Here is a 15220-nt window from a genome sequence, read left to right on the forward strand (position 1 = left end):
GAAAATCTAATATGTCCTTAATTCTTCCCCTTTGTCACTCTGCATGGGCATATTGCTCTGAATTCATCAACACTCAGTGAAAGCAAAGAAAAGTCATGGTCAAAAGCAAAAACAAAGAATGGAAAATGTAACAGCATCATCTTTTTTACATTAGTTACTCAATGAGTGAAATTTTGTGCAATACCGTGTGTCCCTGTCTGGCAAGTCACAATCCTTAGCACTGCTGTGCAGTAACATAAATTATGCTGTTACACCTGGATAACTTGGTATAATCGTTATACAACTCCTTTGGAATCCCCTATCCAAAAATGTACATAATATTTAAACAAACAAAGCAAAATCTAAAACCATTTCTCAATTTAGATCCATAAGCTGGTAAGTTCAAAACAACACTCTTAAAAAAAAAAAAATTCCCTTTTTCAAATCAGTCTTGCTTCATATAAAATCATCCCTGAAAGAAATCATCCAAAAAATATTTTTCATACTACTCAATAAATAATATTAAAAATACATATCAATAGAATGCTCTCAAAATGAAAAGTGTGCACCAAATCTCTACTGCAATGAAAATATAAAGTGCAGATTACTGATATAAGAGGTCTTTTTTTTTTTCCTTTAACACATACGACAAATCTCTCATAAACTGAGGGTTTTTCTTTTACTCAATACATCTGAGATCCTTTAAATGTATCTGTAAACTTTAGAAGACATTTTAAATATTTTTAATCTATTGTGGCTACTTTTTCTTAACTAAATTCAATAGTGACAAAATATTTATATGTTTTTTGATATTTCGGCAATTAAATTCAATAGGATCATAGTCTAAGTTAGTATATCCCAACCATTTTTGTTCTTCTACGCCATTCCCTGTCATCAACATTTCCCATTGCATATAGTGATTTTGAACTAATAATCCTACCATTTTTCCAATTAAAAAAGAGAAATCACTGGTGTACACTTTTCCTTGCTCCCTGTTAGTTTCTGAGAATGCAAGAATTAGTAAAACCAAACTACCTCTGTGTAAAGCTCACACATTATAGATGTTAAACTACATCACTTCTGCCTACAACTGTCCTGCTTCACTACCTCGCTCCCAACCATATGGCAGTCATGACCAATGTAGGGTCCTATTCTCCCCTACTGTAGAGTACAAAAGACTCAATCATTATAGACAAAAAACACAGGGCTCACATTAACAATCCTGCCTCATCATTTAATACAATAGTTAAATGATTCAGAAGCTGGATATACTAAGCAAGAAGATGTAACTTCAAGATATCTCAGTTATATCACAGTTCACACTATATATGCAATATTTAAGACATACTGAGGCTATCAATAATATTTACCAAATTAGTTGTGAGAATAAAAGCAAACTAAATCTAATCAGGAGATACAGAAGTGGGCAAAATATGAAGGAAAAAAATTTGATGACTAAAATAAATAGCTCTTAAATCTATAAAAATAAAATCACAATATTAAAAAATATCCCCCAAAATAAAAAGCAAACCATTATTAATTATACAATACCTGTAACACACAGCAAAATGGGCATACGCAGCTACAATCCAGTTGTGATGGCCAGCTACTATTAGTACCTTTCGTGGATCCACAGGAAATCCTGTTGATATTAGCAAAAGAAATCTTTTATGTTCTAAAGAAGGGGTTGGCAGAACTATGACTAACAGGCCAATTCCAGTCCTCTGCCTCTTTTGATAAAGAAAGCTTTGTTGGAACACAGCCATTCACATCTGTGCATACATCGTCATCGCTGCTTTCGTGCCACAATGAAAGTTGAGCAGTTCCAACAGAGACCCTTCGGCTCATGAAGCCCAACATGTTCACTGTTTGGCCCTTTCCAGAAAAAGTCTGCCAACCTCTGTTCTAAAGATTTAGAGCTAACAGAAGATCATGAACTTTCTAAATAAAAATTATGTTAGGTGAGATTCTTCAAGATATAAATGGTAGATCTAGATTAAAAAGAGATAAAGCAAAAATCACATCTTTAAAAATAATTACTCAATATCATCTAGAGCTAAAAACATACATACTTTTTTAAATTTATGTACTCTGCTTACCTAGCCTAACAGTCTCTTCTCCAGTTCCAGAGAGAACAGGCTGTGTACCATTTCCTCGAGCTTCACCTTCTGTAAAATTTAGTCCATTTCTAGAATCAGCAGAAGATCTAGTAGTGTTGTTTATTTTACGACTAGGAATACCTGTAAAAGGAAAGAAAAAGATAAGTTTATTTCTAAGTTCACTTACCAAAAATTTAAAATTTCACATTATGGCTAAGAAACAAACAAATGTGAATTTCATTATAGCCAAAATTTATCTTCCAATATACCAACTTACTGCAAATAATTAACTACCATAGAAAACAAGATGAGATTTTTTAAAAATGAAATTTATTCAACAGATTTCTGATACTTATCATGTTATATATATAAAAAGTAAGACTAAGATTTATCATGTTATACTCTGTATTTACCTAGCTCTAGGTTACCAAATCAATCAATCACTAACTCATTCATTCTGTCACTACTCTTCACATTTATGGAACAGTTACTATGCGTTAGGTACTATTTACTAATATAAACCGCTCTAGAGCTGAATTGCCTTGTACTTTCAAACATCTCTTATTTGGCAGGAGAGCCTTTTTCAAAATGAAATCTTGTTCAAAAGCCTGCTACAACACAGGTAAAGACCAAACTCTTCTAACTCACTGAAGAGGGGCAGAGATGACATGCACCTCACACTCCTCTGCCCTGTACACTGCTAAATCTCTAAAAAGCTCCTGGGGTTCCACAAAGGAGATCGACAACCAGTTCTCAAACACAGGAGTCAGCAAACCTGGCCATGGCCAAGTCCAGCCTGATGGCTGTTTACGTAAATAAAGCTGTTATTAGACACAGTCTCACCCATGCATTTCTGTAGCGTTTATGGCAGAGCTGAAGAGTTGCCACAGAGATCTTTTAGCTCACAAACCCATCTGGCCCTTTACAGAAAAAGTTTGGCAAATCCCTACCCTAATACACAGTATGACTTAACTTCTGTTAATATTAAAGGTCTCACTTTTTCTAGTAGATTTACAAAGGAAACTCAACAATCAAGAAACAGATTTTCCTACTCACACATCTGTACTTACTTAATGATAAAACGACTTAAAAAAAAGAACTAAATAAATAAAGCAGAAGTACCTGGTGGAGGCAAGTAACCATGAAAAAGGACACTGCCACAAGATGAACGCTCCAGTTCTTCACATAAGAGAAGCCTTCTTACTAAAAACATTTCAAAGCAAACTTGTCAAGAGTACATGCAAACACAAAAATAGTACTCCACTTTTATTTTCTCTAGTTAAAGAGGATAAGGAAAGAAAAGGAAAATGTTTAAGTTAAATCAGCTGACAACACCTTTTTACTATGAAAATCCACAAAAAGCAAGCACTGACTAGTCCATCAAAAATTAGAACCTGATATAAAACACATTTCATTTGGGCAAGTTTAGTGCTCAAAGGGTCAAATCATAAATAAAAAATACTAGGATACATACCTAATGGAGTGATTCCATAAAATTCTGCTTCATGCCTGAGAACATTAATACTCACTCCCCTACAAAGAAACCAATGAATGATGTAAATCCTCTAACACTGGCAACTCGGATTATCATCTGAAGCAGAAAGAAAAAGTACTAGGTTCTTAATGTTCTTAATGAACAAAGTCATAGGGCTTTAAAACTTACTTTTTTCCTAAGATCCTTAATTATCTGAAGAAGTATAGATAAAAAAACTGCACACCACCAAGAACGTTCTCTTACTAAAAAAACCATTTATATACAGATGAATTGGATGACTAAATGAGAGATTAGGGCTTTACAGGGTTAATACAAGTAATTACCAGTAAGTATCTAATAAGGCAAACAAGAGTGGAAATCATTCCTATGGTATTAATTGCTTTTAACCATAATTCCTATACATATTTTAACCTCCCCAATTATCCTATAAGCTCCCTGCAAGCATGTTCTCCTCTGATCCATGTTTGTATGCCTCATGCAGTGCCTACCACAGTGCTTGTATGTAATAGTTACGCAATCCATATTTACTGAACAAATAAATTCAGATAAATGACTCTTCTCAACAGAAAACAAAAACAAAAGCAAAACAGAAGGCAGAGGAAAACAAAGATCAGCCTTAAGAAGGGCTGTTACTCAGATAAAGATGTTACAATAAAGTAATATGAAAATAAGAAGTAAAAAAGAATAGAAGCTTAAGAGTTTTAAATGATTCATTTTAGGTTTCAGCTATAATCTATCCTTACTTTAAAAATATTGCCTGGGCAGAAAAGAGAGGGGACATCACTACAAATTCCATGAAAACTAAAAGAATAAAGGAATACTATGAACAACTCTATGCCTACAAACTTGATAACCAAGGTGAAATGGACAATTCCTTGAAAGACACAATCTGCCAGAACTCACACAAGAAAGACTATCTCAATCGGTCTACATGTATTAAAGAAACTGAATCAATAATAACCTTCCAAAACAGAAAGTACCATGCCCAGGATTCACTGGTGAATGCCACCAAACACTGAAGGAAGAAATTATACCAATCCTCTACACTCTCTTTCAGAGAAAGAAGCAGAGAGAACACTTCCTAACTCATTTTATAAGGCCCTCACTACCTTAATACCAAAACCAGACAAAGACATTACAAGAAAACTACAGACCAATATCTCTCATGAACACAGATGCAAAAATTCTCAACAAAATATTAGCAAACCGAATCCAACAATGTCTAAAAAGAAATATACACTACAACCAAGTGGGTTTTATCTCAGGTATGCAAGGCTGGTTCAATATTCTAAAATCAATTAATGTAATCTATCACATTAACAGACTCACATGATCATATCAATAGGTGCAAAAAAAGCATGTGACAAAATCCAACACCCATTCATAATAAAAGCTCTCAGTAAAATAGGAATAGAGGGGAACTTTCTCAACTTGATAAGACTACTTAAAAAAAAATCCTATAGCTAACATTATATTTAATGGTAAGAAATTTGAAACTTCCCACTAACATCTGGTTACAAGACAAGGATATTCCCTCTCACCACTTCTTTTCAACTTCATACTGGAAATCCTTATTTACATAAGTCAAGAAAAGAAAAGAAAAGGCATACAGATTGGGAAGAAATATATAAAACTGATGATCACAGATGACATGATTGTCTATATAGAAAATCCAAAGGAATGGACAAAAATCTCCTGGAACTAATAAGCAATTATAGCAAGGTTGCAGAATACAAGGTTAATGTACAAAAGTCGATTGCTTTTCAATATACCAACAGTGAACAAGAGAAACTTGAAATTAAAAACACAATACCATTTACATTAATACCCCCCCAAAAGAAATACTTAGGTATAAATCTAACAAAATATATACAAAATCTATATGAAGAAAACTACAAAACTCTGATGACTTAAATCAAAGAACTGAAAAAATGGACAGATATTCCTAGTTAATGGATAGGAAGACGTAGTATTGTTAAGACATTAGTTCTTCCCAATTTGATCTGATTCAATGTAATCCTAATCAAAAGTCTAGCTAGTTATTTTATGGATATCAACAAGCTGATTATAAAGTTTACATGGAAAGGCAAAAGATCCAGAATAGCCAACACAATATTGAAGGAGAAGAACAAAGTTAGAGCACTACCACTACCCAACTTCAAGCTTTATTATAAAGCTAGAAAAATCAAGATAGCGTAGTACTGGTGAAAAGAATCAACTACAGATCAATGGAATAGAACAGAAAGCCCAGAAATAGATCCCATACACATAGTCAACTGATCTATGACAAAGGAGCAAAAGCAAAACAATAGAGTAACAAATAGTGCTGAAACAACTGTACATCTGCATGCAAAAAGAAAGAGAGAAATTAGTCTAGACACAGACCTTACACCCTTCACAAAAATTAACTCAAAATTATTCACAGACCTAAAGGTAAAATGCAAAACTAAAAAACTCAAAGAAGATAACATTTAGGAGAAAACCTCAGTGAAAACTTCTGCTCTACGAAAGACAATGTCAAGGAAATAAGACAAGCCACAGAATGAGAGAAAATATTTGCAAAAGACAAATTTGATAAGGGACTGTTATCCAAAATATACAAAGAGCTCTTAAAACTCAACAATAAGGAAACAAATTCAATTAAAAAATGGGCCAAAGACCTTAACCAAGGAAGATACAGAGGTAGCAAATAAGCCTATGAAAAGATGCTCCACATCATATGTCATTAAGCATATGCAAATTAAAACAATGAGTTACTACTACACATTAGTTAACATGGCCAAAATCCAGAATCCTAACACCAAATGCTGGCAAGGATGTGAAGCAAGAAGAACTGTGTCATACATTGCTGGTGGGAAAGCAAAATGCTACAGCCACTCTGAAAGACAGTCTGAGGTTCCTATAAAACTCTTACCATACGATCCAGCAATGGCACTCCTTGGTATTTACCCAAAGGAGCTGAAAACTTACAACCACGCGAAAACCTGCACATGGATGGTTTATAGCAGCTTTATTCCTAACAGCCAAAACTTGGAAGCAACCAAAATGTCCTCTTTAGTAGGTGAGTGGAAAAATAAACTGGTATATTCAGATAATGAAATATTATCAGCATTAAAAAGAAATAACATGAATAGACATGGAGGAAACTTAACTGCATAATATTAAGTGAAAGAAGCCCATCAGAAAAGGCTACATACTGTGTGATTCCAACTATGACATTCTGGAAAAGGCCAAATTATGGAAATAATACTTTGTACAGTATTATAAAGATGAACATGTGTCATTATACATTTGTGCTAACTCATAAAATGTACAACACCAAGTGAACCAAAGGTAAACTGTGGACTTTGGGTGATTATGATGTCAATGTAGGTTCACATCAGTTGTAAAAAAAAAAAAAAAAAACAAAAGTATCATTCTGGTGAATGATGTTAACAGTGGAGGTTGATAATGAAGGCAGGGGGCACATGGGAAATCTCTGTACCTCCCTCTCAATTTTGTTGTAAACCTAAAACTGCTATTAAAAAAAGAAGTCTTAAAAAACAACAGACAAAAAAAATTCCGTAGGCCTAATGAATACATGTAATTGCAATATTAAATTACTTTTATTTGTGAAATTGGTTGTAACTAGTTTAATAAGAACAGTTAAAACTTTCTTATTCTATTTCAAAACTACTTGTGTTAACATTAGAGTAGCACTGGCTAATTATTTGTCTGGGGAAGACAGACAAATATGATAATACAGTGTGATAAGTGCAATACAAGAATTTTATGCAAAAAACAGAAGTAGAACATAATATTCTTTTTTTCAATTCCTTCCCACCTTCTTTTAGAAGGTACTACTCAGAGAAGTTAAGTTTGCTAGGCTTCCCTAAATGAAATAAAGAAGCAAGTTGAAAGAAAAGCAGTGAATACAAATATTTAAACTATTATAGTTCTGCCATTCATGGGTGATTTAGTCGTGGATTAGTCACAAGGACACTGACTAGAAGTAAATTTAGGCTTTAATCAAATGCTAAAAATAATTTTACCCAGAAGTTAAGTAGTTAGTAATATACTTCCCACTTCCACCCCAGGCCAAGAAATAGACAAACAAAAAGCCCCAACAAACTCTTTTATTCATTCAATAAATATCTATTGAGCAGCTACTATACATGCCGTTTTAACAACACTGGGACTACAGCAGGGAACAAACCAAACAAAAAAATCTTTGCTTTCAAGGAGCGCATATTCTAGTGAATATAAGCCAAAAATTATATATTATAAAGAAGCAGCTTAAAGAAACAATTAGAATTCTAAAAGCTGTTATCTAAAAAAGTATTAATAGGTCCTTAAGTGAAAGTTCATTAGGAATATATGAAATAAAAGAACAATAAAATACAAATTAGATTGTAGCTTCCATTGTAGATTGTAGACTATGGCAAAGTTAAAGAAACAGTTTAAATGGTCATTCATTTACCCACCAAAAAAAAATGTATCACTATGCGTCAAGCACAATGCTCGATCCTACAGGTATACAGTAAACAACTTGTCCTTTTAGAATTTAAAGTCTAATGGAAGATAGACTACTGGGGTAGCGGCAGTACAGGAAACTCTGAACACCTGTATGAGGCAGACACAGCAGGGATCATTGAAGTGATCAGAATCAAGCTGAGAGCAGAAAGGGTCGAAAGTGCTGAAGCAACAGAAATCAAGCAGGAGCTAGATTAGAGAGAGCCTTAAGAAACAACAGGAAATCCAAAATCCTTAGCCATTAATCCAGTAACACGTAAGAGTTTTAAGCAGAGGAATAACCAGATTAGATTTATATTTTCAGAAGTTAATTTTGGCTACAGTGTGAAAAATGAATTGAAGGGATATAAGAATGAAGACAGGGTTTAATTCTGATGAAACTTTTAAACAAAAATAACCTTGGGGTGGAGAAAAAAACTTTTCTTCATAAAATATACCCAAAACCATACCTTTGAATAAAAATTTACTTTAAAAAGATATATTTCTTACCTTAAGTCTAGTTCTTTGGTCCGAAGAAAATTTAAAATGGGTGCAAACGCTGCTGGATCTCTATCAATAAATATCTGTAAATAAAGAATTACAAATTTTACTTTCAAATTATAAATTAAACTTCTAACTTTAATATCTGTAACACTAACTTAGGGAACAAATACTGAATTATTTAAATACTATATCTCCTTGATTCCACTCTTATTAAATTTGAATGTTTCTAAAATTGAAATGTAGTTATAACCATGTGCATTTATGTGGTAGCAGTCGTGTCTTTTCTCCCCCTGAAAAGCTGTTGTTAGATTATATTTTAAGGTGCAGGAAAAATGGTATCAAATAAGTCCACTTTCTCATTTCTATTTAATTGATATCTTTGGTGAAAGGGACACCAAAGGGAAAATTTTTATCTGAAATATTCTAGAATTCAATAAATACTTTGAAAACATTATGCATGAATAATACTTTCTTACATCATCTGATCACTAATTATTGGTGACAGTGATTGTGATTTACATAGTCTGTGATTCATAAGTGAATAAAACAACAATGTACTTTTATAATACACACCAGGCAATCAAGAAAAGTAAAACTGCACACTGCTGTCCAAACTGGAAAACAGTAACACTTTTACATACCACTATCTCAATTTCCTCAAGGGCTGGGTGCAGGGTGAAGGGGAGGGTGACAACAACAACAACAACAAAATTTTTTAAAATAACAAACACAGCACCACAGAATACATATGGGGAAAATAAAATGCTTAAAAAATATGAAATACATAATCGATAACTTTTTACAGGAATGTATGCCAACACTATTCTGAACCAATTACAAAAGCTCTAACCATAAAATTGAACACCTTTTAAAGCTTGTGTAAGTCAATTACACAGCAGAATGGTAGCAAATAATAAACCTTCTTATATTATAATCAGTTACTATATACAATGAATGAGGTTCTTCTGGCTTCATAAATTCTTGCTTTTGTTTTTATTAGAATCAATCAGAAGTTGAAGAAAACACCAGAGAATTGTAGAGATCTAATTACTGATGTCCTTTTTATAATCTCACACGGACATATCTGCTTGTGCTGCTTTATTCCATCTGCAAATCTCATCACAACAAATAAACACCTCTGGTCTCTTTGTTGCCTCCCAAATGAAAGTCTTACTTGCTTTTGTGAGCCCTAGACATTTATTTTACATGTTATTGTTCATATTACAACTGCTTTTTAAATTTATAAACCAATTTTTTAACTGAAATTTAATAGTTCTTTACTTCCCTCACGACACCATTGCTGCACAAGTTCATAAGGTTATTCTCCACAAAAAAAAACTGTAGAACTCTACTAATTTGCAACATCTTACCATTATAATATTGAAATATTTTAGTATTTACATTCATCTGTTTACTGTTCAAGTTTCAATTATTGATTAAAAGAAATATTTCCTCTCTTGACAATGTAAGCTCAGATCCTACAATCTCTCTAATCATGATTATTTAAATTGCTATATACAGTATTCCCAGTTTCAAGTTCTCTTCTATAATTACAGAAACACTATTCATGACAAGAAATAAAAATCTTTAAGTACATATACTTTCATTTAGTAGTTTAGTAGTACTTTCATAGAGTAGTTTCCCTGTCTTCTTAGAGTATAAGGATCAAACATTATAAGCATTTTTAAATCTAATTTAGAGCATACATCAACATTGTTATACTCACAGCACCAGTTTCATCCCTAAGTGTTGAAATTCTTCCACTCAGCAAACTAGAAGTCATTAAGACAGAGTTAGTTTTTAAAATCTGAGTATGAATAAAATGCTCTAAGTCTTTCAAACATCAAAGACCAATACAAATGAATCATCCTATCTCCAAGGTAAAATAACAATTTAAAAATTATATTTTAAGAGTTAAGTTTTTTTATTCAATACATAAAAATATTTATTTTTATTGTTTTAATAAATAATCAACTGTATTTAAGAAAAGGTACTAAAGAATTATATGAAATACCTGGAAAAAAAAGAATCTGGAATCCACATAAGTGTTTGTCTTGAGGTACTAAACCTGCAATTAAAAAGTATCTGGTATTATAAGAGAGGACATGACTTGAAATTTCCATGTTAGTTAACTTGCTTTAACATGCTGGCTAATGATTTACAAGTTGCTGCATAGCTATAGCTGTATCAATTATATTCATTACTTTTAATATCTTTAAATTTTGCTACTTTCAATTCAGAGTTAAGATTATTCCAAGAGCTGTCAATAAAATCAAATAATTAATTTGCTTACATATAAAGCTTCCTAAAACACTACTTTCTAGCATGCCAATCTACTGAAGAATCAATAATTAGCGCACCACAACAAGTCTAAAATTCTCAACATAACATACTATCTTCAGGTCACGTTTCATCTCTCCAACACAAACTGTTTTCCCCTCTAATAAGACAGTACTTCTTAATATCCCCAAACAATCCATGCTTATACCACTTCAGAATCTCCATCCCAGCTGCATCAACCTCATGTTCAATTATCCAAGTTCCAGCCATCTTTTTTTTTTTTTTTTTTTTTTTTTTTTTTTTTTTTGCGGTACATGGGCCTCTCACTGTTGTGGCCTCTCCCGTTGCGGCGCACAGGCTCCGGACGCGCAGGCTCAGAGGCCATGGCTCACGGGCCCAGCAGCTCCGCGGCATGTGGGATCTTCCCGGACCAGGGCACGAACCCGTGTCCCCTGCATCGGCAGGCGGACTCTCAACCACTGCGCCACCAGGGAAGCCCCATCTTTTTTTAAAAAATAAATTTATGTTTTGATTTTATTTTTGGCTGCGTTGGGTCTTCGTTGCTGCGTGTGGCCTCTCTCTAGTTGCAGCGAGCGGGGGCTGCTCTTCGTTGTGGTGCACGGGCTTCTCATTGCGGTGGCTTCTCTTGTTGCGGAGCACGGGCTCTAGGCGCACGTGCTCATTAGTTGTGGCTCGCAGGCTCCAGAGCGCACGCTCAGTAGTTGCGGGTCACGGGCTTAGCTGCTTCGCGGCATGTGGGATCTTCCTGGACCAGGGCTCAAACTCGTGGCCCCTGCACTACCAGGCGGATTCTTAACCACTGCACCACCAGGGAAGCCCCGTCCATCTTTCTTGATACCATCCAGGTTCTACCTTCTCTTTAATGGCTTTTCCAAATACACTATCCTATATTATCTTTCTGAGCTCATATTAAACCCACTGCACATAATGCATTTAACATTTCCTTTATAGTCTTGGGCTATTCACAACTGTTGCATTCACTCATTCAAAAATCACTCAGTAAACACTGTTTAGAGGTTAACTGCCATTTGATCAAGTCTGCTTATTACCACCAATTTGAGGGGAACTTTATCAAAGCCTCGTGTAGCAGACCGAGGCAAAACAATCAGTAACTGATGTAAACTGGCATGACAAAGAATTTGATATAGGGCTCATCCAGTCCAGCACCTGATGTCTGAATATTTTCATTTTAAGACTCATCACACTGCACTATGTATTTCTGACTCGCTGCCCCATCACCACGTGTCCTCACACAGAAGAGAGCCCAACAGACCTTTACTTTCCCTCCACATTCATTTTCTAGCATTACATGACTGTTTTAAAGTAGCTCCTGTGCCCATTAATCAGGCTAAGAAAGGAGCCAGTTTACTCAAGAAAATATGGCAAATTTTCCCAAGCATATTTCTTACCAGAATCGTAAGAAAAAAATGAGAAGTAGATTACAACTAGTTAGAGGAAACTGACTTGGTCAAATCAATAGAAGCAAATCCAGTAAATGGTAAACTGAAATTTCTAAGGATCCACTGCAAAAATGAGTCACTGTGTTTTAGAGGCAATCAAATTAATTCCAAATAAGGATCACTTCTAACTTGTGACCTTTCACATTCACTGCTTATTCAGCAAATTGTTTGCCAAATAACTTAAATTTTGTGTTACTTAGAAAATTACCCAGGTCTGCTTAAAGTCATATTAGCAATTTCAATTAAAATCAGCAGTTCGGGGTGGATTTAGTAATCTGGAATTTCTGGGCAAAGGGATTAGACTCTCATCCCCACCAATTTTTTTTTTCTCCAAACAAGTGGAAGATAGGGGGGAAAATCCCAAGCTCTCACTGGTTCCAAATATGACTTCATGAAAACTACAACATTTAAAATTACATATGACAAGCATAATTCTCTGAAATGTATATATATGAAAAGCCTTTTCTATGTTTTTACCTCATATCTACAGTATGCCAAGAAAAAGATCACGTGCATTTGGCCTCAGCAAAACATATCCACATTTATACTCCATGCTACTTGCCTCCTACTAAATTTACTTGGAAACAATCTAGTTAAAATTATTTATTCTGGGCCTCCCTGGTGGCGTAGTGGTTGAGAGTCCGCCTGCCGATGCAGGGCACATGGGTTCGTGCCCCGGTCCAGGAAGATCCCACAAGACGCGGACCGGCTGGGCCCGTGTGTCATGGCCGCTGGGCCTGCGCGTCCGGAGCCTGTGCTCCGCAACGGGAGAGGCCACAACAGTGAGAGGCCCACGTACCGCAAAAAAATAATAATAATAAAATTATTTATTCTGCAAAGTTACTACTGATAGATAATGCCACTAACCCTTGTATTTCCCACTTATTGCTTCAAATTTTTTTATCAATCCTGGAAGGCTGGTACTATTATTGTCATTACACATTTTAGGAAACGAAGCACTAAAAAATAATTTGCCTAAGGTTGCTGAGCTAGTCTCCCACTGGCTGGTCCCAGACTTCTCTCCTGAGGCCTCAAATCATACTCATTCAAACAGAATTAATCATAAATGGAGCCACACTGGTTTTCTTTCACTTCATTAGGGTTTTTCTGGTAAATAATAATAATATTAACAATTCTAAATGAAACCTCATCTTCTCTACTTTCTGAATCATCCATGAAGTGTTAAATAAATGATAAAATTTGGTCATTTTTTTGATTAGACCCTACCTATACCATGTGCTTCTCTGCTCATAAGAAACTCTTTGACTTTCACTCTATCACTCCACAGCTGAGTTCAATTCTATGCCACAGGTGGTTCTCCCAGTGGCAATTACTCAACTTCAAGGAAATTAGAAACTAGGGCAGGGATTTTAAATGACTACAGTGCTACTCTTCTGAAGGCCAGCTCTTGCAGGGTATTACATTTTTGCATCCATAAGTTACCAGAGCAGCAAAATTTTCAGGTGATTTTAGGAAAATATCCATGTCTTGCATTAGGAGACACCAATCTTCCCCTCCATAAAACCGGAATCTATATAGCAGCAATAACATTGTAAACTAATAAACAGTTTTGCTTGGGGGATAAGAGGGAAAAAAAGAGTGAGCAGAGAAAGCATTACTGTTTCCTGTGTTGAATTCTCCAGCACACTTAGAAAACTATTCAAACACTATACATTTTTATCACTATGGTTCACAGTGCTGCCGTTTTGCATTTTTAAAAATACTAGTTAAAAAGTCCTAGGTGTTGAGCATAGTAAAATACACTACCTCCCAGGGCGCTTCATCGTTTATCTTCCACCTAGCTTAAAACTCAACTACCCCTTCCTTGAAACAGCTGGCAAACTCCCATTTCCGAGAGGAGTGACTCATAAACCATAGCAAATCCACAGAAGTATGATCCCCCCCCCAACAAGCTTATTAAAAGACATAGTAAGGGAGTGGAAGGCCAGAGAGAGATCAGAGAAGAGCTTTCGGTCTGTTTACTAGCAGAGCGCCACAGGGTGCCACTACCCAAAGCTTCCCAGAACCAACTCTTCAAACTGCAGTTTCTGGACTCGCTGCCCTACAAGTTGAACAGATCCTTCAGAGCCACGCACCAAGAAACTCTGAAAATAAATAACAACGTACCGCGCAACTACGGCACTCCCTCCACCGAAATTCTTGGAGATTTCAAACAGCCCTTACTGAGGCATCATCGCCCGAGCAAATCGATTTACCTTGTTGACCAAAGAGAAAGGGAGGCAGGTGCACCTGCAACAGTCAAACCACAAGGCCCGGCTTCCACAAAATAAATTCCTCAAGTACGCGCCAGGGTTAGGTAAGGAAGGCTATAGAATGTTCCTCTCGGCCTGATCCCCTAGAAAGGGGGAGGGACGTAGCTGATATTCTAGGAAGGCGGCAGCGCGGCCAGATGAACCCTAGTCTCGGTGATTGCCAAGGCCGCCTGCCCCTCGAGATCCGGGGACCTGCTCCCGCCCGGAGGGCCCTGCGCTCCCCGCCGACTCGGCGCCCATGCTCGCCCGCTATCCCGCCCCCCCGGGGCCCGGCCTCCCCCGGAGGTCGCCCGCCCGCTATCCCCCAACCCCGAGCCCCTTCTCCCCGACTCACCTGGTGCCCCCCACGTTCAGTTGCACGATCTCGCCGCTGCCGGCCGCCGCCGCGGCGAAGCTGCCGCAGTGCCCTCCCGACATGTCCGGCGGCTCCGGCAGCACCCGCCGCCCTCCCTCCCCGGCCGGGGCCGTCGAGCCCGCGGCGGGAGCCCGAGGCGGAGGCAGCGGCGGCGGCGGCGGCGGCGGCGGCTGCAGGGCCAGCAGGGCTGCGGGCGCCGGGGGGCGGGCGGCGCGCGGAGCCTCCCCCACGTTCTCGGCGACCGGGCGGGGCTGGCGGGCGTC

At 36.7% G+C, this 15220-nt stretch overlaps 1 protein-coding gene across 3 annotated transcripts in view; it reads right to left on the reverse strand.

The window, feature by feature from the left end:
• Nucleotides 1–15019, reverse strand: part of KCTD3 (potassium channel tetramerization domain containing 3) — a gene marked incomplete at both ends in the record, with an annotated part of 69492 nt that extends 54473 nt beyond the window's left edge. For 2 of the 3 annotated variants that reach the window (XM_079696995.1, XM_079696994.1), the window contains 8 exons: nt 1531–1621; nt 2079–2219; nt 3201–3281; nt 3553–3611; nt 8575–8648; nt 10295–10340; nt 10583–10636; nt 14937–15019. In XM_079696995.1, the coding sequence (XP_079553121.1) occupies nt 1531–1621; nt 2079–2219; nt 3201–3281; nt 3553–3611; nt 8575–8648; nt 10295–10340; nt 10583–10636; nt 14937–15019 (629 nt within the window). The remainder of the gene's footprint in view (nt 1–1530; nt 1622–2078; nt 2220–3200; nt 3282–3552; nt 3612–8574; nt 8649–10294; nt 10341–10582; nt 10637–14936) is intronic. The other variant, XM_079696996.1, reaches the window with a different exon arrangement.
• Between the last annotated feature and the right edge of the window lie 201 nt (nt 15020–15220).

This window comes from Hyperoodon ampullatus (assembly GCF_949752795.1).
Source record: "Hyperoodon ampullatus genome assembly, chromosome: 2".
Taxonomy (NCBI): domain Eukaryota; kingdom Metazoa; phylum Chordata; class Mammalia; order Artiodactyla; family Ziphiidae; genus Hyperoodon; species Hyperoodon ampullatus.